At 34.3% G+C, this 26,380-nt stretch overlaps 1 protein-coding gene and 1 pseudogene across 1 annotated transcript; both read left to right on the forward strand.

Moving 5' to 3' along the window:
- The first annotated feature begins 7,459 nt into the window (after nucleotides 1-7,459).
- LOC143632376 (glutamate dehydrogenase 2-like) lies at nucleotides 7,460-17,973 on the forward strand (annotated as a pseudogene).
- Nucleotides 17,974-21,063: 3,090 nt separating this feature from the next.
- Nucleotides 21,064-23,253, forward strand: LOC143632388 (receptor-like protein EIX2). Its single transcript, XM_077100924.1, has one exon. The coding sequence runs from the start codon at nucleotides 21,064-21,066 to the stop codon at nucleotides 23,251-23,253; it is 2,190 nt and encodes a 729-aa protein (XP_076957039.1).
- Nucleotides 23,254-26,380: the final 3,127 nt, after the last annotated feature.

Raw genomic sequence — 26,380 nt, forward strand, 5'->3', positions numbered from 1 at the left:
TTCATACTTTCTTACTTTATTACTTTCATTCATACATTCATACTTTCTTACTTTCATTCATACTTTCATACTTTCATATCTTACGTTATAAAGAGCATTACGCCCTACATTCCTCGAGTATTATTAGGGCTCGGTACCCTCCTTCCGCGAGTATTATTAGGGCTCGGTACCCTCCTTCCTCGAGTATTATTAGGGCTCGGTACCCTCCTTCCTCGAGTATTATTAGGGCTCGGTACCCTCCTTCCTCGAGTATTATTAGGGCTCGGTACCCTCCTTCCTCGAGTATTATTAGGGCTCGGTACCCTCTTTCCTCGAATATTAGTAGGGTTCGATTCCCTCTTCGTTACCATACAACCATACGTTATCCTTTCTTTCTTTTATTATCTTTATCACATTCATACACATAGCATACATATCATACTTACCTTAACTTAGCGTTACAACCTGACAGTACGTGCAATATCCGAAGATCGTTCACGTACCATCAAGCAATCATTCATACATTTCACATTATCCACATAAGGCATACACTTATCTCTTAGGATAAGTGTATTAACAAACATATTGAGTATGCACACAGCCCCGAAAACATAACACATAAATGGGGCTAGAAACTCACCTGAATCCTGTTACGCTCGCCGTTGATCGTAATTCCTTTCCTTAACTGGGCTCGGCTAACTGTATAATATTTACACATATCAATTAACTACTACTACTCGTTTTGTATTTCTATCTTTATAAACGAACTTCACTTCAGGCGAAGTTAAACCTTAGGCGAACTTGGAAACAGCTTGGTTCTGGCTTGATTCGGTCGAATAGGGACATATTCGATCGAATCAAGGCACACTCGATCGAACTAGACACACACTCGATCGAACCAGTTGGGAAAACTCGTTCGGTCGGACATGGCACTTGTTCGATCGAATAGGAACTCGTTCGGTCGGATATGAAACTCATTCGGTCGAATAAGATGGAGACCATTCGGTTACTTCCCTATTCGATCGAATGGACTGATTCGGTTGACTCATTCGATCGAATAAGTCTGATTCGACGCCTTCAAGCTGGGCGACGGAGAAACCTACGGGTTTTCCAGATTTTCCAGATTTTCGACCCAAAAACGAAGTTTTTGACATGGAAATGTTCGGGATTGAAAGGGCTATCAATTCCTAGTGATTTTAAACACAAAGACCTGCATTTTGACACCAAATCGAGACGGTTTTTGACCCGAAACTCAATGGGAGTTTTTGCTCGATTTGAGGCCGAAAATGGTTATGAAAACGGATGATTTTCGGGAGGGACTTACCAAGAACGATTAGGAACAAGATTGCGGACTCGGATTTGTGATTTGAGAACTTTCTCTCTCTAGTTTCTCTCTCTAGAATTGAGAGCGTTTGGGTGTGGGAGTGAAAGACGGAAATAAAATGGAATCTCGGGCTTGGGATGGGTATTTATATCTCGAGCCCACGGACCCAAGGCCCATTCTCATTTAACTCATCTTACGTAATCTAAGCCCATGACCCGTTCCTTACTCGACATTAAATAACTAAAACGTGAAATCACTAACGCAACTTTCTTTATTCAACATTATAAATTTTAGGATGTTACACCTTAAATGTAAGACACAATGATAAATACACATATAGCACAATGGCCTGAAATATAAAACGGGAAAATTACCAATATAGGCATGTTTGATCAAGAATTTACCAAAATAGACATGTCTATTTTAGCCTACATCTCTCCAATCATTGGTTTTTAGACCAATAAACAACTAACACATCATCGAAGCCGGCTAAGGCGGCCAAGCCTTAGCCGCCACTTTATGGGCACAGAATTGTATGAAAAGTAAACGGAACCCATCTTTAGCCAATAAAAATTCGACACGTGTCAAAGACGGCTAAACTTAGCCTACATCTATGGTTATTTAGCCGGCATCTCTGACTCTTAGCCGGCTTCGGGATACGTGTCTATTTACTTAGCCGGCTCCAAATATTCCTTCTTAGCCGGCTCCAACTCGGCTTGTAGGCTATGGCTTCACTTAGCCGCCTTCTTTTTTTCATTTAGCCGTCTAATTTTAGCCGACAAAATTAAATATTTTACCAACTTTACCAACTCTATTAAATATTTAGCCGGCTTTACTTAGCCGGTGTAAATTTAGCCCCCAAAATTAAATATTTTTACCCACTCAATTAATTATTTAGCCGGTTTCGCTTAGCCGTCAATTTTTTTTCTTAGCCATTAGAAATAAATACATTTACCTACCCAAATTTAATTTTTCACCAACCATTTTTATAAAACTATACAACCATCTCCACTCCATCTTATAAAACCATCTTCATCCTACCAAACTTTTTTACCTTCTTATCAAAAGATCCTCATTTTAAAAAAAAAATATGTTTGTTAACGTCGTCGTTTACTTAGATCAGATTGTATGCTTTACTTAGCCGGGCTTTTTTTATGAATAAATTAACTTATTAAAATTATTTTTATGTATGTAGATACTAACAAAAAAGTAATACACGGAAATATTCATTAATAATAAAAATTAAGAAACATAATAATAACAAAGCATATTAAATAACGATTACAATTTACTCGATGGTCGGCCGACAATGCCAAATGTAAATTGTTTCTGCCATAAACCTTCGGTATTTAAGCATTTTCTCCTTAAAATCTTCTTCAAAATTAAGTTGTTTTTCAAAACATAAATGTTTCATTAACATACAAGCAAATACCCCCAAATTTTCCGCCTGAACAGTGTGGTTGGGCTGCACATATTTGCCAGAACTATTAAACCCAAAAAGTTTTTCTTCCCGTCCAGACCTCCTCCAGTAGCGAAGGTTGACCAACAAAGCCCCAAAATAAACTTTCAGTTTGACTAACATCGGGCGAATTTGGTATGGAGTTGGTAAAGTTGGTAAAATATTCAATTTTGGCAGCTAAAATTACAACGGCTAAGAAGACGGCTAAGTGAAGCCGGCTAAATATTTAATAGACTTGGTAAGGTAGGAAAATATTTAATTTTGGGGGCTAAATTTACACCGGCTAAGAAGACGGCTAAGTGAAGCCGGCTAAATATTTAATAAAGTTGGTAAAGTTGGTAAAATATTTAATTTTGGCGGCTAAAATTAGACGGCTAAATGAAAAAAAGAAGGCGGCTAAATGAAGCCTTAGCCTACAAGCCGAGTTGGAGTCGGTTAAGAAGGAATATTTGGAGCCGGCTAAGTAAATAGACAGGTATCCCGAAGCCGGCTAAGAGTCAGAGATGCCGGCTAAATATCCATAGATGTAGGCTAAGTTTAGCCGCCTTTGACACGTGTCGAATTTTTATTGGCTAAAGGTGGGACCCGTTTACTTTTCATACAATTTCGTGCCTATAAAGTGGCGGCTAAGGCGGCTGCTTCGATGACGTGTCAGCTGTTTATTGGTCTAAAAAACAATGATTGGAGAGATGTAGGCTAAAATAGGCATGTCTATTTTAATAAATTCTTGGTCAAACATGCCTATTTTGGTAATTTTCCCAACATAAAACACTATGAAATCTACATATTGCACAATAACTTGAACGTAATACACAATGAACATAATACTAATTTCTCAACTTAAGTGAATGTTGAACACAATGACTAAGACACAATGATAAGTAGAAAGACAAATGTTGAGCTAAGACACAATGACGAACAAAAAGACACTATGATGTAATCTTTGTTTTAATTTTATCTTTAATATGAGTATCAACTGAAAAACACAATGACCAAAATCTATAACACATTGCATAGAAAAACTCAATTAAAAATACAATGGACAACCAAATAACACAATATAAAAAAATCCACTAACTTTTTTTTATTTCTATATAACAATATAAAATTCATATTAAAGATAAAAAAATGCTTGTTTTTATGCAAAAACAAAAAATTAAAAATGTCGTATGAAATAATTATATACGTTTTAAAATGATGGAGAAATTGACATATGTCTTGTATGTAAAAAGAGAAAGTTATCATAAGTGGGTATTACCTTCATGTCATTCTCATCAATTTTTATTCTTAAAGTAATATTCACCATCCAAATACAAAATTAATGAATTAGATTCCGTCTCACATTTCTCATTATTGTTGTACGTTGTATTTTAACATTACACTTAGTTTATGACTAAATTAGTAAATTAAGGATTGTGTCCGTTAAAGAATTGTTTGGCCTAATTAGAAGTCTCTTCGTACCAAATTTCAAATCTTGGGCTTTATTGAAAGCCAGTACTATCGAGACTTTAACACAGATCCTGGCGGGCCCACCCAAAGGTTGATTTACCATTTTTCTAACGGTCAATTCAGATCACTCACTGACGGTCTACTAACCCATTCAATAATCGCTATTCCACTCTCAAGAGAAAACACACCAATAGATGATAATTTAAGACCCGTGCATTGCGACAGAACCGTTAAAGAATATAAAAAAAACATACGTGAAAATGTTAACCGTGCACACATGTTGAGCCATGTGTTGCGCTGGAACCGTAAAAAAAATAATAAATAATAATAATAATAATCTATACTATATATAATAAATTAAACAAGGGCAAATTAAGACACTTGATTTTAAGAGTTTTAATACATAAAGTACATGTGTAATTAGGGGTATGCATGTCTTTTAAACACAAATCACCAACTTACAAGTTTGCCCCCTCATCTTTAACCTTATTCTTTTTTTAGTTTAAATTTTAAACCAACTTCTCACCCACGATTTTTAAACGACAATAAGTTTTTCATACGTTAATATTTTTGTAAAAATATTGCACCATAAAAACGAGTATTTTATTCTTTTTAATTTGAGTATAATATTGTTAAAATTTTTTCATTAAAAAGGTTAATATGTTACGTAGGGATGTTCAATGCCGGTTTGGATTGTTTTTAAGTTATAAGCTTGTGAGTCCAACCGTTAGTACCCATCTTTTTCATCCAAAACCAAAACTAAACCATTGAAAATTGAAACCAAACTGTTAATAACGGTCCGGTTCTGGGTTGGTTTGGTTTAACAGTTTAAGCTTTGATAATAAAGTTGTTTAAATGATTATTAATTTAACCGTATCATCAATTCCAACTAAGTCAATATGAAACTTGAAATGATAAAGAAAGTAAAAAACAACCGACTGAAAGTAAAAAACTCAGCGGTGAAACCAAACCGATGACCGGTTCAAGGTTTTAAACCGAACCATGAACACTCATAACTGTTACGTGATTAATAGGGTTCGCGTTTAAACACTCCTGCATCGCGCGGACACGTAGTAGTAATAATAATAATAATAATAACAATAATAATAATAATAACCTTTTGACAAGAATTCAAAGTTTTACTCAATGAGCATATGTACACTTGTCGAATGACTTAAAAACGAATTTATATTTACATAAAATGTTGAAAAAGTAAAACAAATACATAATATGTTAATCAATATATAATACAACAATTTATATTTACATAGCCATCAAAAAGCCATTTGTACATGACACAATATGTCAATATTAACCAATCATGATCATCAAAATTGAACAATAAATTTAGCAACGAGATCATTTGGTGTATCCTTTAATCATTTGTACTAGAGATGATTGGGAAAAAGAACGATATTCATATACCAAAAAGTAATTAATATTCATTTTCCAGCAACGAGATCATAGCATTGGCCGGAGAGTTTGTATTTTAAATGCGAACCCTATTTATCGTTATAATATTCTTGAACTGATAAACTAGACATTTCACACGCATCGATTGCTATAGCGTATGTCGTTATTGTAACAAATCGAATCGATACCGATCGACTTTCAGTTGCAACCACATCCCCGCCGCAACGCACGATAACAAATACTTAATGACGAATCCAGAAGTAAAATTCAAAGGTATCCCAAAATAAATTATGGTCCTAAGAGTGTCCTTATTTTATACGCATGAGTATTTGAACACAAAAAATATGGATTAAACAAACATTTTGCATTTCACTGTGAAAGTTGAGGGTAACCCCGGACACCCCCTAGATCCACACCTACAAATACTTGTTAATAATGAAAATGCAATCGGAGGGTTCCCAAAACGTAAAAACACGTAAATATAGTTTTTTTATAACGATTCTTTATCTATGCTAGTTAGGTGTCCACGATACAATGGGATATGTATGCAAACATGACATCGAACGCGTAACTAGTATTATTGTTTCAGTAAGTGCGTGACTTCACAAAAGTTACGCGTAACCCGGCTATAGTATGCTTGTAATGCGGGCCGGACCCAAACCAAGTTAACCTTTTTTGTCTCGACCCATTCCAACCATAACCTTTTAGACCCATGATCCAAACAGCCAAATTCGCCCTACTTGTTTGTTGGTCCTTAATGGTAACCACGTAACACATTAAGTTTTTAAAATGATAAAAGTGCAACAATGCCATACTCAAATTAAAAAGAATAAAATACTCATATATAGAATTTTACAAACTTTTGGACCATTTTACAAAATGGGAATTTTACAAACTTTTGGACTATTTTGTATTTCTCTGTCCACTTTTGAACTATTTTGGGAATTTTTCCTTTAATTTGACATTTTATTGGAAGCTGTGTTCTTTGATCCATGAATTAGTGACAAGATTGTGCGATGGAATTCAAGTTATGCTTTTAATTGAACATGTATAAAGTAATGATTATTTAATTGAACAGGAAAGAAAAATGTAGTGTTTTATAGTGTAATTATAAAGATGATGATTGAGATCCGGATGAGAATGCTCTTAGAGGCATAATTTTACTGTACATAGTACCTTAATGAATTATAAAAAAAAGTTATATAAATCTATGTATAGTTGGTTCATGATTGCTTGAGAAACTATTGTATCGGCAATCAAAGTGAAAACAATTAGAATAATAAGTAAATAAAAACATTTATTTTAAGCCAATAAATTGTTTAAAATTGTCAATTAACGAATTCTCAAAATAACTTTGTACCTTCTTTAAAAAAATAACTAACAAAATAAAGAAAAACTATAATAAAAAAATAGCAATAATCTTATCCCCATCAATTTGATTTCAATCAACGACGCCGTAAAACACTGTTATATTTGATTGGGTTGTATACCTGTAAATTATGTCTGCCATTGAAATGTGGTCTAAATGTTGTTGATTAATTGACTTTGGTGATAATTTCTGTTGTCGATTTCCTATTTTTCGGTGTACAATAGGATGATTAATTCTCAGTTGATTTAGGGATTGTATTATTGGAAATGAGAAAGTATGAATCGTATTTTTTTAGTATATATGTTCACTCTTATTAGTAATCATGATGATGATGACTCATAGATTTTATATAAGTTTGCAGCATCTAAAATACAATTTTACCCTGGATTTTCATTCCATATTCAAAGGGAAAATTATATCGATACATTAACGAAACGCCTTGAAAGTTGCATGATATGTTTGGTATTTTGGCTTTTACAAGGTTGAACATGGAGAGGTGAATGCTTTGGCTCAACTAATGACATGGAAGACTGCGGTGATCAATGTTCCTTACTGTGGAGCCAAGGGTGGAATACCGACATTCCCGCCCCAGATATGGGTACCAATGGCCAGGTTTGTACTGTTGATCATATTTATGATTCTTCTTATATAATATATTAAAGAATTTTGTACGTTATATGCAAGTCTGATTTATATTGACAGACCATGGCTTGGATTTTGGACGAGTACTCAAAATTCCATGGTTACTCGCCGGCTATTGTGACTGGAAAGCCATTAGTAAGCATTTATGATATCGATATAGAGCATGTAATAACTATATTGAACTGTCTTCATTATAATAGCATCTCGTTGATTGCTAGGATCTTGGTGGATCACTGGGAAGGGAGGCTTCAACGGGTCGTGGTGTTGTTTATGCCACAGAAGCGTTACTTGGCGAACATGGGAAGTCAATCAACGGTTTGACTTTTGTTATTAAGGTATGGTTTGACAATTGTGTAAGATTTATTGTATTGACCAGATAGGCAATTTCTAGAATTGGCTTTAAAGGTTTGACGGTCGTGGTGTTGACTTTTCTAGGGGTTTGGCAATGTGGGATCTTGGGTGGCTAGGCTGATTCATGAAAAAGGTGGTAAGATCATTGCAGTGAGTGATGTTACAGGAGCCGTAAAGAACCCCAATGGTATTGATATACCTGCATTGCTCGAGCATAAAGAGAAAAGTGGGAGCTTAAGTAGTTTTGATGGTGGAGACGGCATGGATGCTGATGAATTACTTGTTCATGAATGTGATGTACTTGTACCATGAGCCCTAGGAGGTGTTCTCAACAGGTATTGCCATGTTTTTTTTAAATTACCATCCAATACCTGTTTTTGTAGATTTATTTCAAGTTACATATAAACATTTTAGAGATGTGCCTAGAAAACAGTTGGTGTAACTGCAAAACATAAAAGTCTTATCTTGGAAACATTTATTATGATAAACGCCAATGTCAAATGAGAACTTCTAATGTTGACATTTGAGATCAACATAACAGATACATTTCCATTTTCTAAAAGTGGATAAGTTGACTTTTAAGGTTAAAACCGGTGATTTCAGACTTCGAATTTGATACGAATTCTTTAATATTTGATTCGCCAGTTCTATGATTTTCATTCTTCTAATTCGGATTTTGTTTTGTTTTTCTTTAAATCGTCGACTGAAGAGAAAATGCAAGAGACGTTAAAGCCAAATTCATCATAGAAGCAGCAAATCACCCTACTGATCCTGAAGCAGACGAGGTACCGTTTACATGTAAATTATGCAAATTTATTAGATATTTTATTTACTTCTATATATGTTTTATTTCTGTAGATTCTGTCAAAGAAGGGAGTTATAATTCTTCCTGATATGTATGCAAATGCTGGAGGTGTGACTGTTAGCTACTTTGAGTGGGTTCAGGTATTAATCTGATTAAAAAACACTTAACATTTTGGTTTTTCTCGTATATGCATCGATACAAATTCTCATTTTTGGTGTTTGAATTTGCAGAACATGCAGGCGTTTATGTGGAACGAATAGAAGGTGAATGAGGAGTTGAAGAAATACATGACAAAAGCTTTTCATAGCATCAAAAACATGTGTCGAACGCATGATTGCAACCTCCGGATGGGCGCCTTCACATTGGGGGTTAGTCGAGTTGCGCGCTCCACCGTCTTAAGAGGATGGGAGGCTTAAATAATATTGCTTTGGTTATATTAATCTGTGTACAATCTATACTCGAAGATTTGTGTCTGGTCACATATAATAACTGTTGAATTTTTTTTCTCTCTACAAGGCCCCTTTTTGGCTGTTCTGTTTTGGCTTAAATAATCTTGCTTCGGTTATATTAATTTCATCAGTGTGTGCTCATCGGATGTTAAGTCGAAGGGTATTCCATGTTCAAATAGACTTGAAAAACCAATAAGATTCGAACCAGATATGAATTAAGTTGCCATTTTAATTCTAAATCGAGTTAGATTCAAATTTGACTTTACTCACAATAAATTTAAACTCCAATAAGCCAGGTGATCCGAAACAGATTTGGAAAACAGCCATAGTGGATGTGCAAACCGACGAGCTCTTTCACCTTCTCAATTAGGTTTTGTTTTTCGAAGTTGTTTACAAGATCTTTGTAACACGTTAAAATATTATAACTAGCGTTTTACATTGAATTCAATATCAAATATTAGTAGTTATAATTTTTTAACGCGTTACGTGAAGAAAAGATATGTATAGTTTTTATAAATCCAAAATGTCATTGTTCAATAGACGTAGAATAACATTGTTCAAAGGTATTTTAGATAGTTGTTCTTTTTGAATATCAAATAAACAAAGGGTTTAGCATGTTACATGAAGAAATTAATATTCTACAAATTTAACATGTTACATGGAGAAATGCCATGACTTCCACCGAGATCATTGCTATATGTGGGTGAAGCATTTTGAATTTCACCTTTTCATGTTTGTTATTTTTTAATTTGTAATTTTCAAACATTGTTTTTGTTAAAACTCTTCGGAAAAAATATATTTAATAAAATGGTTTTCTAATAAAAGAATTTAAAACCACATATATCTCATCACCCTTCCACCCACAAATCTCATATCTCATATTCATCCTTCCCCCCCCACATATATCATATCTTATCACTCTTTCCATTTTTCATCATCACCACAATGAAGACTCTCACACTTCTTCCAGCATGTTTTTTCTCATCTTGCCTATTGTTTCTCTTGGTTTCATCTCTTTGCAGCTTCTGTTTTTGTAATCAAAACTCATATCCTGCTCTATGCATACCCACCGAACGATTGGCTCTTATTGATCTCAGGAGCAATCTCACTGACCATGCAAACCGGCTATCTTCGTGGGTAGGCAAAGACTGTTGTAGTTGGTCCGGTGTCGTCTGCGACAATATCACTGGTCACGTCCATGAGATTCACCTTCGTGGACCTGACTTATTTAATGGATTTTATCAATACATTTACGAGTCTCAAGAAGCAAGGAAACATATGATAGGAGGATCCATAAGTCCATCAGTGATCAACCTGTTACAGCTCAGATACCTTGACTTGAGCTGCAATGATTTCGGGCGCAGCTCAATACCGGCATTCATCGGTTCTTTCCAAAATCTTATATATCTTAACCTCTCATACTCTAACTTCAGTGGGGAAATTCCTCACCAACTTGGAAATCTATCAACGTTGCATGTCTTAGATCTTTCTGGAGATATTAGTGCAATATTCTCAGACTCTAGCTTCAGATTGGTTTCTAAAAGCTTAGCATGGCTAAAGAATATTAAAGGGCTGCAATACCTGGATATGGGTTACACCAACCTCACAAAAGCTTCAGATTGGTTTCTGTCAGTCAGCAACCTCACTTCTTTGCAAGAGCTTCGTTTTTCTTGGTGTGAGTTAAATCAGTTACCTAGTAATCCAACAACAGGTAGTTTTATGTCACTTAATGCCCTAGACCTTTCATATAACTTCTTTGAGAATGCTCTGCCTGGGTGGATTTTCAGCCTACGTAATTTGACTTTATTAGATCTGAGTGGTTGCTCTATTAGTGGTGTACTTTCTGGAACTCATGGTGGTTTCCATAGCATGCCTTCTTTAAGGACTCTTCGTCTTACAAAAACCACTTTTGTGAATTCTTCGTCCTTACTGAATGGATTGTCTGGCCTAAGTAATCTTCGTTTTCTTGATCTTAGTTTTTGTGATATTTCTTCACCGATTCTAGGCAACCTACAGAACTTGTCTTTGATTGAACATGTTGACTTATCTTTCAATGGGATAGTTGAGGAGATACCTAAATCATTAAGTAATCTTTGCAACATCACTACCCTTGATCTGCATTCCAACAATTTTTTTGGAAATGTGTCAGAGCTTCTTGAAGGGTTTTGTGAATGTGAGTCACCAAAGTTGGAAGTATTAGATTTCGGTTATAATAATCTGACTGGTCAACTACCTGAAAGACTTGGAAATTTGAAAAATCTGATCTCGATTGATCTCTCTTTTAATCAATTAACAGGGGCCATTCCTGAAAGTATTGGACAACTCAGTAAACTATACTCTCTACAGCTTCAGAACAATTCATTAACGGGTATTCTACCTGAAAGACTGGGAAATTTGAAAAATCTGTCTCTGATTTATCTTTCTTACAATCAATTAACAGGGGCCATTCCTGAAAGACTGGGAAATTTGAAAAATCTGTCTCTGATTGATCTTTCTTACAATCAATTAACAGGGGCCATTCCTGAAAGTATTGGACAACTCAGTAAACTATACTCTCTACAGCTTCAGAACAATTCATTAACGGGTATTTTGATGGAAAACCACTTTGTCAATCTAAAATCCTTGAAATATTTGTGGGTTGGGGATAACAAGTTGGTGTTTAAGCTAAATGTTAACAACTGGATTCCACCTTTCAAACTCCAAGTGTTGAGCGCAGGTTCTTGCAGTTTAGGCCCTCAATTTCCTTCATGGATTCAATTGCTGACAAACTTACAAGTTTTAGATGTATCCAATGCAAACATATCAGACACCATCCCCAGTTGTTGGAAGAATTTTCCTCATCTAGTCATTCTGAACCTAGAGAAAAACCGATTTTCAGGAATTTTCCTCTCTAGGTAATATTTCTTCCTTACGATCACTAGAGATGGATGAGAACAGGCTATATGGTAACTTACCTCCATGGTTACTGAATTCCACCGGCCTGGTAGTCATCAAGCTTGCAGAAAATGAACTTGTGGGAAAAATACCATCATCAATTGGGAGAAATAATACAAGTCTGAGAGTTCTAAGTCTCCGTTCCAACAAACTTGAAGGCAAAATCCCAGATGAAATATGTCATCTCAGTTCTCTTCAGATCTTGGATCTTGCGCATAATGATCTTTCTGGGAACCTACCGACATGCTTTACAAACTTCTCTGTCATGTCTGGAAGGGAGACCTCCGGTCCGATCTATCTGTACGGATATACAAAAATTACTGCATCATTGGTGACAAAGGGAAATACTTATACATATGGCACCATACTTTATCAGGTGACATCATTAGATCTTTCTGATAACAAGTTTTCGGGGCCAATTCCTGATGAACTTGTCAGACTTTCGGGCTTACGATTCTTGAATCTGTCATACAATAATCTAACAGGACGAATTCCCAACCTGTTTAGTCAGAATGAAACGCTTGAATCGTTAGATCTGTCAATGAACCATCTTGAAGGAAATATTCCTTTGAGCATGTCACAGTTAACCTCTTTGAATTGCTTGAACGTATCCTGCAACAATCTTGTAGGTGGAATCCCAACAGGCCCTCAGTTTCAAACTTTTAGCGAGTTGAGTTTCATTGGAAACGCACTTTGTGGGGGTCCTCTTCCAGCGTGCTTACAAAATAATGGCAGTACAGAAGGGATTACTGATGGACATGGTGAAGCTGACGGCGTTGATTGGATCCTGGTGATAGTTACACTTGCTGGATTGGTTGTTGGCTTCTGGATCATCCTTGCCCCGTTGTTTATAAGCAGACGATGGAGGATTACATATTATTGTTTTCTTGAAGAAATCTGGTTCAAGCTTCAAAATTTCATCTTTCTCCTATTCCTACGAAGGTATTGACTTAAATTTTACATTTCTATTACATTCTTTGTTTACGAGTATGAGTTAAACAACTATTCGCTAATAAAAGAATTTGAAATAAAATCCAAGTACCTTTAGTTATAAATATTTTTGCTCATTATTAAATTGACTCACAACAATCTTCCTTACTCCAAATGCATTTCCCCACGAGAGATGTATAAATTGATCTTGACTCAGACATTGATTTGCATTATTTTTATATGAACACAAACAGATATGTTAGCGTACATATGCACACATCTGACGTATACACAAACTTTGCATCCAGGTTTCAGTTGTGTTTAAAACTGATTTTTAAGTTCCTATAAATGTTTTTATGTGTGATTTAATCATGAGTTTATTTGAAAATTATGGTGTGATTGATGTGCTGAAATTAATTTAGTGGAAAACATAGTTTTCAATTGTATTTTATGCAAACAACTACATGTATAAATTGTTTACACCGGTCTTCTTAAATGGAGTTTCGCAACGAGGTAAGAAGTGCCGCAAGTAGACGAAAAAGTAGAACGAGTTATGTATGCATAAAGTGATGTGTTTGAAATTTATTTAATTTTGAAATGGGTAAGCATTTGTTCTAAATTGGTGGGTGATCGAACAAACCTCATTATATATTAGCATTTGTTATAAACTGCTAATTAACATGAATGTGCAATCAAAACTCTCAGCTTACGCAGTCGGGTTTTACACCAAATTATAGTCTGTCTCATAGGATCCCTTGGCTATTACACAGTCTTTCTATAGGATGTGAAGCAAAAGAAATGAAAATTACACACTTTTTCCTGAAGTTTAGGAAAATGTGTAGAATTTTATCAAGTTGTTCAAACATAACATGTTGAATATATTACATTTATAAGTATGCAGATGTATAAAGAAACAAAAATTAAAGTTTAACTAACATGTGAAAAATAAAATTTTCGACAAAAAGATGTCGGTAGTTTACTGCAAGAACATGAACTCTATATTTGTTGTATATAAATTTTATATTTTATCCTAGTTATTAGTGTTTACATTTGTTCTACAATTAATAAATTGGCTCACATGCAGGTCTCACAAAGAGGTCTACCTAGAAACTAATATCGGAAATAAACTTCGGTGATAAAGTTTGAAAAAAGTGTGTAAAACTAAGTACTTGGGATGTATGCTATTTGAATGTTTGTAATGATTTTCGATACATTTGCTTACGGTGTAAGAAACAATAAATATATATCATGACATCAACATGATATGGGTTGATACTCAGGATATAAGCTATTGATATGTTTGTAATGCTATGTACTCCGGATATATGTTGATATGTTTGTGATGCTATGTATGCAGGATATATGCTATTGACGAGTGGAACACACAAATTAAATATTTTAACTTTTTCGCAATTGTAATTTTAAACACCTTATTTGGGTTAATTAGTTTATTTAACAAGAAGTTTATAGTAATAATAATATCCAGGAATCATCCAATACTTATTAGATAATGCAACAAGCTTGTTGATTTCCATTATATTGATATTAAGGGAAATGAAATATATTTTGCTAACTATTAAACATAGCTTAAATCTAGTGGCGAAACCTGGACTAAGATAACCGGGGGTGGGGGGGGGGGGACTCAAAATGTATACACGTTTCACAAACGAGGGGACGGGCTCAATTTTTTTTACCAAAACGGCTAAATTTATACTACGTATAAAATTTCGGTTGAAAACATGCAAATTTACACTACTGCGTAAAAAAACAGGGGCGGGGCCGACCCGAGCCCTAAGTAGGCTTCGTTAATGGTTAAGTGACATTAGGATTTTTTAAACTTAGTTTTTAGAAGTATATATTTGTGTTTTCAATTGGGGTGGTCATTATTAATTAAGAACGCTATCGGTAGGTCATAGATGCATTCATTATGAAGGTCCCTGCACAGGGCCATCCACAACTTTGACTATTTCCGTGGCGAAGAATTTTCTTTCAAACATTTAACGTAACATGTTACATAAAAAGATAGGAAGTAGGCATGCTAACTATTTTATAATTGGTAGAAAAATAGGCTAATCTTTAAAAGGAAGCTAGGAGACAAAACTAATAGTCTTTTTTATGTTCTCTCTCTTTCCTCATTTGGCCTATAGTCTCTCTTGGTTTATCACTTTGCAGCATGTTCTTGTAATCAAAACTCAAATCTTGTTCAATGCATAACCACGGGTCAATTGGCTCTTATTGATTTTAAGAACAATCTCATTGCCCAAGCAAAGCAAACGACACGTTGATGTAATGTTTTGATGAGGTGGGCATAACAAGTAAATGATTGAGAAGTTTATGGGAAAAAAAGAACTTTAGGAAAGATTAAAAAAGAAAATATCTTACTATACTATAAAGCAACACAAGATATTCACAGAGCCTTCAACTAGCATGTCCACATAGGGTTTCAAGTCATCCGGTTTAGAATTGTCACATAATTCACTAATTAATATTTTCTACAATCATAAATTCACTAATTAATGTTTTCTATAATTATAACCAACCATTTGCTTTCAAATTATTTTAAAAACCGATTTTGACCACAATTAATTATTTATAACTGATTTTGTGTTTCTTTTTTTAGTATGACTATTATTTTTAGCAATTCAATGATTTTTATAATAGTTTCTCATTCCACAATTTATACATATTTTTCCTACATCTTGTGATTTTGCAGAAAACAAGGTAAAAAATTCTTATGATATCTACATATATATAACGTTTGAAATATTTTCCACTCGTGTGTAACACATGCTAATATACTAGTTGACTAATATATCTCTTCAACCCTTATGAAAGAGAAAACAAAACTAAACCTCTCTGCGTTCTTCATCACATTTATTATATTTATAATTAAATAAAATAAAATTTTGATAGTGATAGGTTATTTGTTAACGTGATTATAAATAAAAACAATATTTTAGTATATATTTTGGTTTTATTATATTTTTTGTACTTTATAAATTTCTTATTAATTTATTTGAGAAAGAAATTGATTAACACCTTCCGATATCTTCTTTCGAAAGGTGAATATTATTAAAACCGAAAAGGGGCAACTTGCAAGTTACATGAAACCCAAACAAACGAAATGGAGATACAACTTATCAAGATGAAGCAACTAAAAAAAACCAAATTACAAAGGAAAATTGACAAAGTTAAACCTGCAACAATCTTCCCAATCCATACTCAATCTTCGACTCTTGTACATCACCCCGCCCCCAAAAGAAAGATGTAGTTTTGATATCAGCCACCACCACCTTATTCTTGAAAATTTTATTATTCCTATATTTCCAAACCAACTAGCACGTTACAAAAGAGATTGCTTGTATAATCAAACACTCTTCCTTATTCTTTATTAGCTTGATCGGGTATTCAAACTGATCCTTAACCGATTCAAAGTAGGAAGAACCCGACAATTTGGCCCAATTTTGTAGTCAAATCAGCTCATACATTACAGAACTTATCTAAAATCTTTTCAGCAATAAAACATGTGAAATAAAGTCATTTTAGCTGAAACATTTCATCAAACAGTTGGTGTGCATCTGCGAACCGACCTTATGTTTTCTTATATCAACAAACTTGATAACATACCATTCCTTTTCACCTTTTTGATTTTGGTGAGTGTTCCCAAACATCATTTGCTATAAAACATTAGCAAGAACTTATATAAAATATGTACCATAACAAGTGGATTGATTAAAGATCCAAATATATTCACACGGGCATTTTATCGAGCAGTTGGCGTGCATAATTTCAAAACACAAGAATCTTCATAGAATTAATCAGTCGTGTTAAAAAACAAAGTCCAAGTTGAAAGATTGGTTTGCTAACACTAACTGTGCTGGGGTATAATATAACTGGACTTGTTTTTGTTTATAATTTTGATCTCTGTTTATATTCCTGCAATTGTTGACTGATTTTGGTGAGAATTGGTGTAATCTGTTAAGTGATTATTGTCCCACATTGTTGTGTTGTTAGGGTCTGTAGTCTGCACTCACGAAACAGAACAGACCGGACCAGAACGGGCCTAAATGAGCGGAAATGGCTACCTTTGGTGTGGTTTGGTTTGGATGGTCTGATGAAATACCACATTTGCTCGTTCCTACAAGAAGTTCTTTTTGGTGGTGAATTGGTTTGTGTTCTGCTATGGAAACTTTTTATTCACACTCAATTCTCCATCATAACCGCAACATACCGTAACTTCCGTCACGCTGCTCGTCTTCGACTCTTTAATATCTGATTTGCCACTTCTATGATTTTCATTATTCTAATTCTAATTTGGATTTGGTTTTTATTTTTCTTGAAATCGTCGATTGAAGAGAAAATGCAGGAGACGTTAAAGCCAAGTTCATCATAGAAGCAGCAAATCACCCTACTGATCCTGAAGCAGACGAGGTACCGTTTACATATAAATTATGCAAATTTATTAGATATATTACTTACTTCTATATATGTTTTATTTCTGTAGATTCTTTCAAATAAAGGAGTTATAACTCTTCCTGATATATATGCAAATGCTGGAGGTGTGACTGTTAGCTACTTTGAGTGGGTTCAGGTATTAATCTGATTAAAAAACACTTCGATCATTTTGGTTTTTCTCGTATATGTATCGATACAAATTCTCATTTTTGGTGTTTGAATTTGCAGAACATGCAGGCATTTATGTGGAACGAAGAGAAGGTGAATGAGGAGTTGAAGAAATACATGACAAAAGCTTTTCATAGCATCAAAAACATGTGTCGAACGCACGATTGCAACCTTCGGATGGGCGCCTTCACATTGGGAGTCAGTCGAGTTGCGCGCTCCACCTTCTTAAGAGGATGGGAGGCTTAAATAATATTGATTTGCTTATATTAATCTATGTACAATCTATACTCGAAGATTCGTGTCTGGTCACATATAATAAGTAGTGTTGAATCTTTTATAACTCAACAAGGCCCCTTTTTGGGTTGTTAGAAAGATGTATACCACTCCAAAAAAATTGCTAATTTGTTATTGTCATTCCATACGCTGATTGTTTAAACAAAATTGATTTCATCATCGTCTACTCACGGATGTTAAGAAGAAGGGTATTTCATATTCAAATTTGAAAAACCGAGATTCGAACCAGTTATACATGAAGTTTCTTTAATTCTAGTTTGAATGTGAGTTTATTTAAAAGAAATTGCAATTTTGATAAGCCAGGTAATCCAAAACATATTTGAAAAATAGCCCTAGTTGAGAAGAAGGTGAAGAAGCTCATTGGTTAGGAGGCTGCCAGAGGAAGGAGATAGATGTGCTTAATTCAAATGTCAAATACTAATTATGATTATTTAATGTGTTATAAATATCTTTTAAATAAACTAACGCTTTAACACATTACATGAAGAAAATAAGTGGTTTTTATAAATCTAAAGTGACATTGCAAAAAGTAAGCAGTTTTTTATTTTTTTAGTTTTTTTTTTTATAAATCCAGAATGACATTGTTCAAACGTGTTTGGATGCTCTGATGAAATGCTGCATAGATCACCAAAATTTACACCCTAACGAATCGTTGCTACATGGATTTATGCAGATAAAAGAAGGATGTCTTTATTGAAGTTGCCTAATTGATATGGCATGTTTACATTTAATGCTTCAATAGACATATATATGCAGATTTTTATGGTTGCAAAACAGTCTTATATAAAATTAAAACCACATATATCTCATCACCCTTCCCCTACATATCTCATATCTCATCACCCTTTCAATTCATCGTCACCAGTCACCACAATGAAGTCTCTTACAATTCTTCCTGTATCTTTTTTATCGTCTTGCCTATGGTTTCTCTTGGTTTCATCACTTTGCAGCATCTGCTTTTGTAAGCAAAGCTCAGATCCTATTCTATGCATACCCATGGAACGATTGGCTCTTATTGATCTTAGGAGCAACCTCACTGACTATGCAAACCGTCTATCTTCTTGGGTAGGCAAAGACTGTTGCACTTGGTTAGGTGTGGTCTGCGACAATATCACCGGTCACATCCATGAGATTCACCTTCGTGGACCTGAGAATGACACCGAATATGAACAAATGCTAGGTGGAAACATAAGTCAATCAGTGATCAAACTGTTACAACTCAGACATCTTGACTTGAGTTGTAACTACTTTGTGCAAACCTTGATTCCAGAATTTATCGGCTCTTTCAAAAATCTTATATATCTTAACCTCTCATATTCGGGATTTAGTGGGGAAATTCCGCACCAACTTGGAAATCTATCAACATTGCGTGTCCTTGATCTTCATAGCGAGCCTTATGATGTTGATCTTCTTCATTCTAAAAGCTTAGCATGGCTAAAGAATCTAAGAGGATTGCAACACCTAGATATGGGTGGCACCAAACTCACAAACGCTTTAGATTGGTTTCCGGTAATCAACAACCTCACTTCTTTGCTAGAGCTTCATTTTTCTAAGTGTGGGTTAAATCGGTTACATAGTAATCCAACAATAGTTAGTTTTAGGTCCCTAATTGCCATAGATCTTTCATATAACTACTTTGACAGTATGCTGCCTGGGTGGATCTTCAGCCTAAGTAATTTGACTTTATTAGATCTGAGTGGTTGCTCTATTAGTGGTGTACTTTCTGGAACTCATGGTGGTTTCCATAGCATGCCTTCTTTAAGGACTCTTTGTCTTTCAAGTAACACTTTTGTGAATTATTTGTCCATACTGAATGGATTGTCTAGCCTAAGCAATCTTCGTCATCTTGATGTTAGTAGGTGTGATATTTCTTCAAAAAAAACATATGCTAACAATTTTATAAATAGTAGGAAAAGTATAGGCTAATCTTTTGAGGAGACAAACATAATAATCCCTTAATGAATCACTTTACATTCTGAAATAGTTTCGCATGTGTTATTATTTTGTTTATTACAATGCTTCTCTATAATTATGTATAATTATTACAAAATAGATAGATTTTATATAATTAATAGAAGTACATTTATTAGCAATTTATAAAACATTAAGAACTAATGGCTGCAAACAACAATGCTGCGAATATTATGGCCGCAAACATTTAGGAGATGTTAAAGCCAAGTTCATCCTACGAGGTACCGTTTTATATAAGCTCATATTTAAAATATATACGATTTATTGCCATAGATTTTTGTGAAAGGTCTGTTAATTCTTCCTGATTTGAACATTAACAATCAAGTTCAAGCATAACAGTCGATTAGAGCATTAACAATAAAAAATTAGATGATATGTGTTACTCTGTTAGGCTGCGTTCAAACAAAACTGATTTCATCATTGTGTGCTCATCGGATGATAAGACGTAGGGTATTCATATTCGAATTGACTTGAAAACTCGAGATTCGAAGCAGACACAAATTAAGTTGCTTTTTAATTTTAGTTTAAATTTCGGTTAGAATTTCAATATACTTAAAAGAAACTGCGACTTTGATTGTAAAACAGATTCGAAAAAAACAATTTGAAATGTGCTTAGTTAGACAATATGTTTTTTTAATAGTTGCAAAACAGAGTCATTTTTTTGTAGAATATAAAAAAACAGTATTTTTCTTAGTTAGACCAGTGAATTTTAGAAAAACATAAACGGATAAAGATAATACACGTCATCACAAGTTATATAAGTTATTTGTGCGAAAGTTGAATTAACAGGAAATAAGGTGACTTTTTTATTTCTCATTTTAAAAGTACTGAAAAAACTTAAATTCTGTTTTCTTTAATTAGACAAAGCACCTCTTCAAATATATATTTTTTTAATTTGTAATTTTGAAACAGTGTTTTTGTTAAAAGTCTTCAAGTCAACAGACAAAATGATATTGAATACAAAGGTTTTATAATAAAAGAAATTTAAAACCACACATATCGCATCACCTTAATTCCACATATATATCATATCTCAATATCTCATCATTCTTTCCATTCAACATCACCACAATGAAGATTCTCACACTTCCTCCTGTATGTTTATTCTCGACTTACCTATGGTTTCTCTTGGTTTCGTCACTTTGCAGCATCTGTTTTTGTGATCATAACTCAGATCATGTTCTATGCCTACCCACCGAACGATTGGCTCTTATTGATCTCAAGAGCAATCTCATAGACCATGCAAACCGTCTATCTTCTTGGGCAGGCAAAGACTGTTGCACTTGGTCTGGTGTCGTCTGCGACAATGTCATGGGTCACGTACAGGAGATTCACCTTCGTGGGCCTTACTATGATCAAAGGTTAGGAGGAACCATAAGTTCTTCAGTGATCGAATTGTTACAACTTAGATACCTCGACTTGAGTTACAACAATTTTGGTGACATCTCGATTCCAGCATTCTTCGGTTCCTTCCAAAATCTTATATATCTTAATCTATCATATTCAGGATTCAGTGGGGAAATTCCCCATCAACTTGGAAATCTATCAACATTGTGTGTCCTTGATCTCTCATACTCATGTAGTCTTTATTCGAAAAGCTTAGCATGGCTAAGGAATCTTAAAGTGCTTCAACAACTGGATATGGGTGGCATCGACCTCGCCTTCGCTTCAGATTGGTTTACGGTAATCAGCAACCTCACTTCTTTGCTAGAACTACATTTCCCTTCGTGTAGGTTAAAACGTTTACCTAGTAATCCAACAACAGTTAGTTTCACATCCCTTATTGCCCTAGATCTTTCGTATAATCACTTTGACAGTATGTTGCCTGGGTGGATTTTCAGCCTACATAATATAGCTTATTTAGATCTGAGTCATTGCCATATAAGTGGTGTAAATCCCGGACCTCATGGTGGATTCCATAGCATGCCGTTTTTAAGGACTCTTTCTCTTTCAACAAACACTTTTGTAAATTCTTCGTCCTTACTGAATGGGTTGTCTAGCCTAAGTAATCTTCGTCGGCTTCTTGCTAGTGAGTGTGATATTTCTAAGCCGATTCTAGGCAACCTACAGAACTTGTCTTTGATTGAATATGTTGACTTATCTTACAATAGGATTGCTGAGGAGATACCTAAGTCATTAAGTAATCTTTGCAACATCACTACCCTTTATCTGAGATATAACAACTTTTCGGGTAATGTCTCCGAGCTTCTTGAAAAATTTTGTGAATGTGAGTCACCTAAATTGGAATTGTTATCTCTTCAATATAATAATTTGATTGGTCAACTGCCAGAAAGACTAGGAAAATTAAAGAATCTGATTCAGATTAGTCTTGGTAACAATAACTTAACAGGGACTATTCCTGAAAGTATTGGACGACTCAGTAACCTAAGGTATCTCGTTCTACATTATAATTCATTAACAGGTATTCTGACCAAAAACCACTTTGCAAATCTAACATCATTGAAGCAGTTGTGGGTTAAGGATAACAAGTTGGTGTTTAAAATAAATGTTAACAACTGGATTCCACCTTTCAAACTCCAAGTGTTGAGCGCAGGTTCTTGCAGTTTAGGCCCTCATTTTCCTTCATGGATTCAATTGCTAACAGACTTAACGTCTTTAGATGTATGCAATGCAAACATATCAGACACTATCCCCAATTGGTTTTGGACTACATTCCCTTATGTAGATTACCTGAACATATCCCACAACAACATTCAAGGAAAGTTGGGAGATGTTATATCTTTTGCACCTGGAGCAGTACTAGATCTAAGTAACAACCGTTTACGTGGTGTGCTACCTGGTAATTTCAGCACAGCAATTATCCTGGATCTTTCTAACAATAAAATCTCAGGATCTCTAGAACAGTTCTTGTGTTCTAGCATTCAAAACCCGCGACAGTTAGAATTTCTTAATCTAGCAAACAATAACATGTCAGGTGTTATCTCAAATTGTTGGATAAACTTTCTTTATCTAAAAATTCTGAAGCTAGACAAAAACCAATTTACGGGTATAATCCCATCATCTCTAGGAAATATTTCTTCCTTACGATCACTGGAAATGGATGATAACAGGCTATCCGGCAAGTTACCTCCATGGTTACTGAATTCCACCAGCCTAGTAGTCATCAAACTTGCAGAAAATGAATTTAGGGGAAAAATACCATCATCAATAGGGAGAAATAAAACCACAATGAGAGTTCTAAGTCTCCGTTCTAACAAACTTGAAGGCAAAATCCCAGATGAAATATGTCATCTCAGCTAAATGTCTGTTTGATGGTAAAATTAAGATTTGAAAATAAAGCCCAAGCACCTTTTCTTATGAATATTTAGAAGAAACTTTTGAAAACATTTTATTGTATTCTAGAAATTGAAGTAAAAGTATTGACAATATATAACCATGGATTCTAGTAATCTATTTACAAAATCAGGTAACCTTCAAACCATCTTTTTCCCACCTCACACTTGAAAGATGCACAAATTGATTTTGTGATCATATATATATCTTTCAAATAGGATCCCTTGTCACTCACATATATAATAAGAAATGTAATTTACACACTTTTTCTTAACATTACATGAAAATGTGTAGATTTTTATCAATTTGTCCACACATAAACATGCAGAATATGCAAAATTTATGAATATGATGTGCAATGCGGTTATGATGGAAAGTTGAGTGTCAATAAAAAGTTTCCATAGCAGAACACAAACCAACTGCTCGATAAAAAGCCTGGGCGAATATATCAAATGAAGTTTAGGAACACTGACAAAATTCAAAAGGTGAAAAGGAATAGTATTTTATCAGGTTTGTTTGTTGATGAAAGAAAACATAAGGTTTGCAGATGCACACCAACTGCTCGATGACATGCTTCAACTAAAATGACTTTATTTCACATGTTTTTTTTTACTATATTAGTGGATCTTTGGTAACTTATTTATCATGAAACTTGTGATTTGTGGATTCCTTTTGTACAAAGCTTAGAATTAAATGTCATGAATCTTTTGTATGTGTGGCTATATTCTCTGTTGTTTAAACTGAATTGATTTTAATCACCTAATTATATGTTTTGTAATATGAGCTGATTTGATTATAATCATCTAACGGGTTATGCGTCAACCAGCACCGGTTACGCGTTTGATTTCACATTGGCTTCATATTGCGCTTCTATGTGCCCGATACTTACTGGCACGGGGTTGGGTGTTCCAAAGCAACTTATTCTAACCCATTAAAAAACGTACGCAAACCCATTCTGACCCATTTGAAATATAACACCAACCGACTTGTTTTATAGAAAGGGTTATCTCATGAATCAACTCACAAATCATCCATATCAACTCAAAAGTTTTTTTTAAAGGACCCATTTCATGTTGATGTCATGATATATATTTATTTATTTATTTTTACATCGTAAGCAAATGTATAGAAAATCATTACGAACATAGCAATAGCATAAATCCCAAGTACTTAGTTTTACACACTTTTTTCAAACTTGATCACAGTTTATTTCCAAGATTAGTTCCTGGAGGGTCCCTCTTTTATGGACCAAGCTACGTAGACCTCTTTGCGAGACCTGCATGTGATCCAATGCATTAATCATGTTAACACTAATAACTAGGATAAAATAGTAAATTTATATACACTAACAAATATAGAGTTCATGTTGTTGCACCAGCTGCCAACATTTTTTTGTCACAAATTTTACTTATCACATACTTGTTAGTTAAACTTTTATTTGTATTTTTTTTGTTCATCTCTATGTTTATAAATGTAACATATCCACACGTTTGTGAACAGCTTGATAAAATTCTACACAATTTCCTAAACTATTTAGGAAAAAGTGTATAATTTTCATTTCTTTTGCTTCACATCCAAGGTCTCCTATGAGACAGACTATAATCTGGAGTAAAACCCAGCTGCATAAGCTGAGAGTTAATTAGCAATTTAGAACAAATTGCTAATAATAATGTTTGTTCGATCACCCACCAATTTAGAACAAATGCTTACCCAATTTCAAATTCATTTAATTTCAAACACATCACTTTAAGCAAACATATATAACTCTTTCAACTTTTTCTTCTGCTTGCAACACTTCTTACTTCGTTGCGAAACTCCCTTTAAGAAGACCCAAACACATTAACCGGTGTATAAACAGTTTATAAATATAGTTATTTGCATAAAAAAAACTATTGAATACTGTGTTTTCCACTAAATTAAATTCAGCACATCAATCATACCATAATTTTCAAATATACTCGTGATTAAATCACACATAAAAACATTTATACGAACTTAAAAATCAGTTTTAAACACTACTGAAACCTGGATGCAAAGTTTATGTATATGGTCAGATGTGTGCATATGTACGCTAACATATCTGTTTGTTTTCATATAAAAATAATGCAAATCGATGTGTGAGTCAAGATTGATTTATACATCTTTCATGGGGAAATGCATTTGGAGTAACAAAGACTGTTGTGAGTCAATTTAATAAATGAGCAAAAATATTTATAACTAAAGGTACTTGGATTTTATTTCAAATTCTTTTATTAGCGAATATTTGTTTAACCCATACTCATCAACAAAGAATGTAATAGAAATGGCCCCGAAAACTTGTTATCAGAAAGATCTAATGATGTCACCTGATAAAGTATGGTGCCATATGTATAAGTATTTCCCTTTGTCACCAATGATGCAGTAATTATTGTATATCCGTACAGATCGATCGGACCGGAGGTCTCCCTTCCAGACATGACAGAGAAGTTTGTAAAGCATGTCGGTAGGTTCCCAGAAAGATCATTATGCGCAAGATCCAAGATCTGAAGAGAACTGAGATGACATATTTCATCTGGGATTTTGCCTTCAAGTTTGTTGGAACGGAGACTTAGAACTCTCAGACTTGTATTATTTCTCCCAATTGATGATGGTATTTTTCCCACAAGTTCATTTTCTGCAAGCTTGATGACTACCAGGCCGGTGGAATTCAGTAACCATGGAGGTAAGTTACCATATAGCCTGTTCTCATCCATCTCTAGTGATCGTAAGGAAGAAATATTTCCTAGAGATGATGGGATTATACCTGAAAAGCGGTTTTTCTCTAGATTCAGAATGATTAGACCACCAAAATTCTTCCAACAATCTGAGATGACACCTGACATGTTATTGTTTGCTAGATTAAGAAAATATAATTTTCGTGGCTTTTGAATGCTAGAACACAAGAACTGTTCTAGAGATCCTGAGATTTTATTGTTAGAAAGATCCAGGAATTTTGTTGTACTGTAATTACCAGGTAGCCTACCATGTAAACGGTTGTTACTTAGATCTACTGTTGCATCAGGTGTAAAAGAATTAACATCTCCCAACTCTCCTTGAATGCTGTTGTGGGATATGT

The sequence above is a fragment of the Bidens hawaiensis genome, unplaced genomic scaffold (assembly GCF_021521415.1).
Source record: "Bidens hawaiensis isolate Kalapana, Puna unplaced genomic scaffold, B.hawaiensis_p1.1 tig00000512_1, whole genome shotgun sequence".
In the NCBI taxonomy this organism is placed as follows: domain Eukaryota; kingdom Viridiplantae; phylum Streptophyta; class Magnoliopsida; order Asterales; family Asteraceae; genus Bidens; species Bidens hawaiensis.

Bases quoted from the DNA above. Each gene is read 5' to 3' on its own strand.
- LOC143632388 (XM_077100924.1), top strand. From the start codon at position 21,064: ATGAAGATTCTCACACTTCCTCCTGTATGTTTATTCTCGACTTACCTA.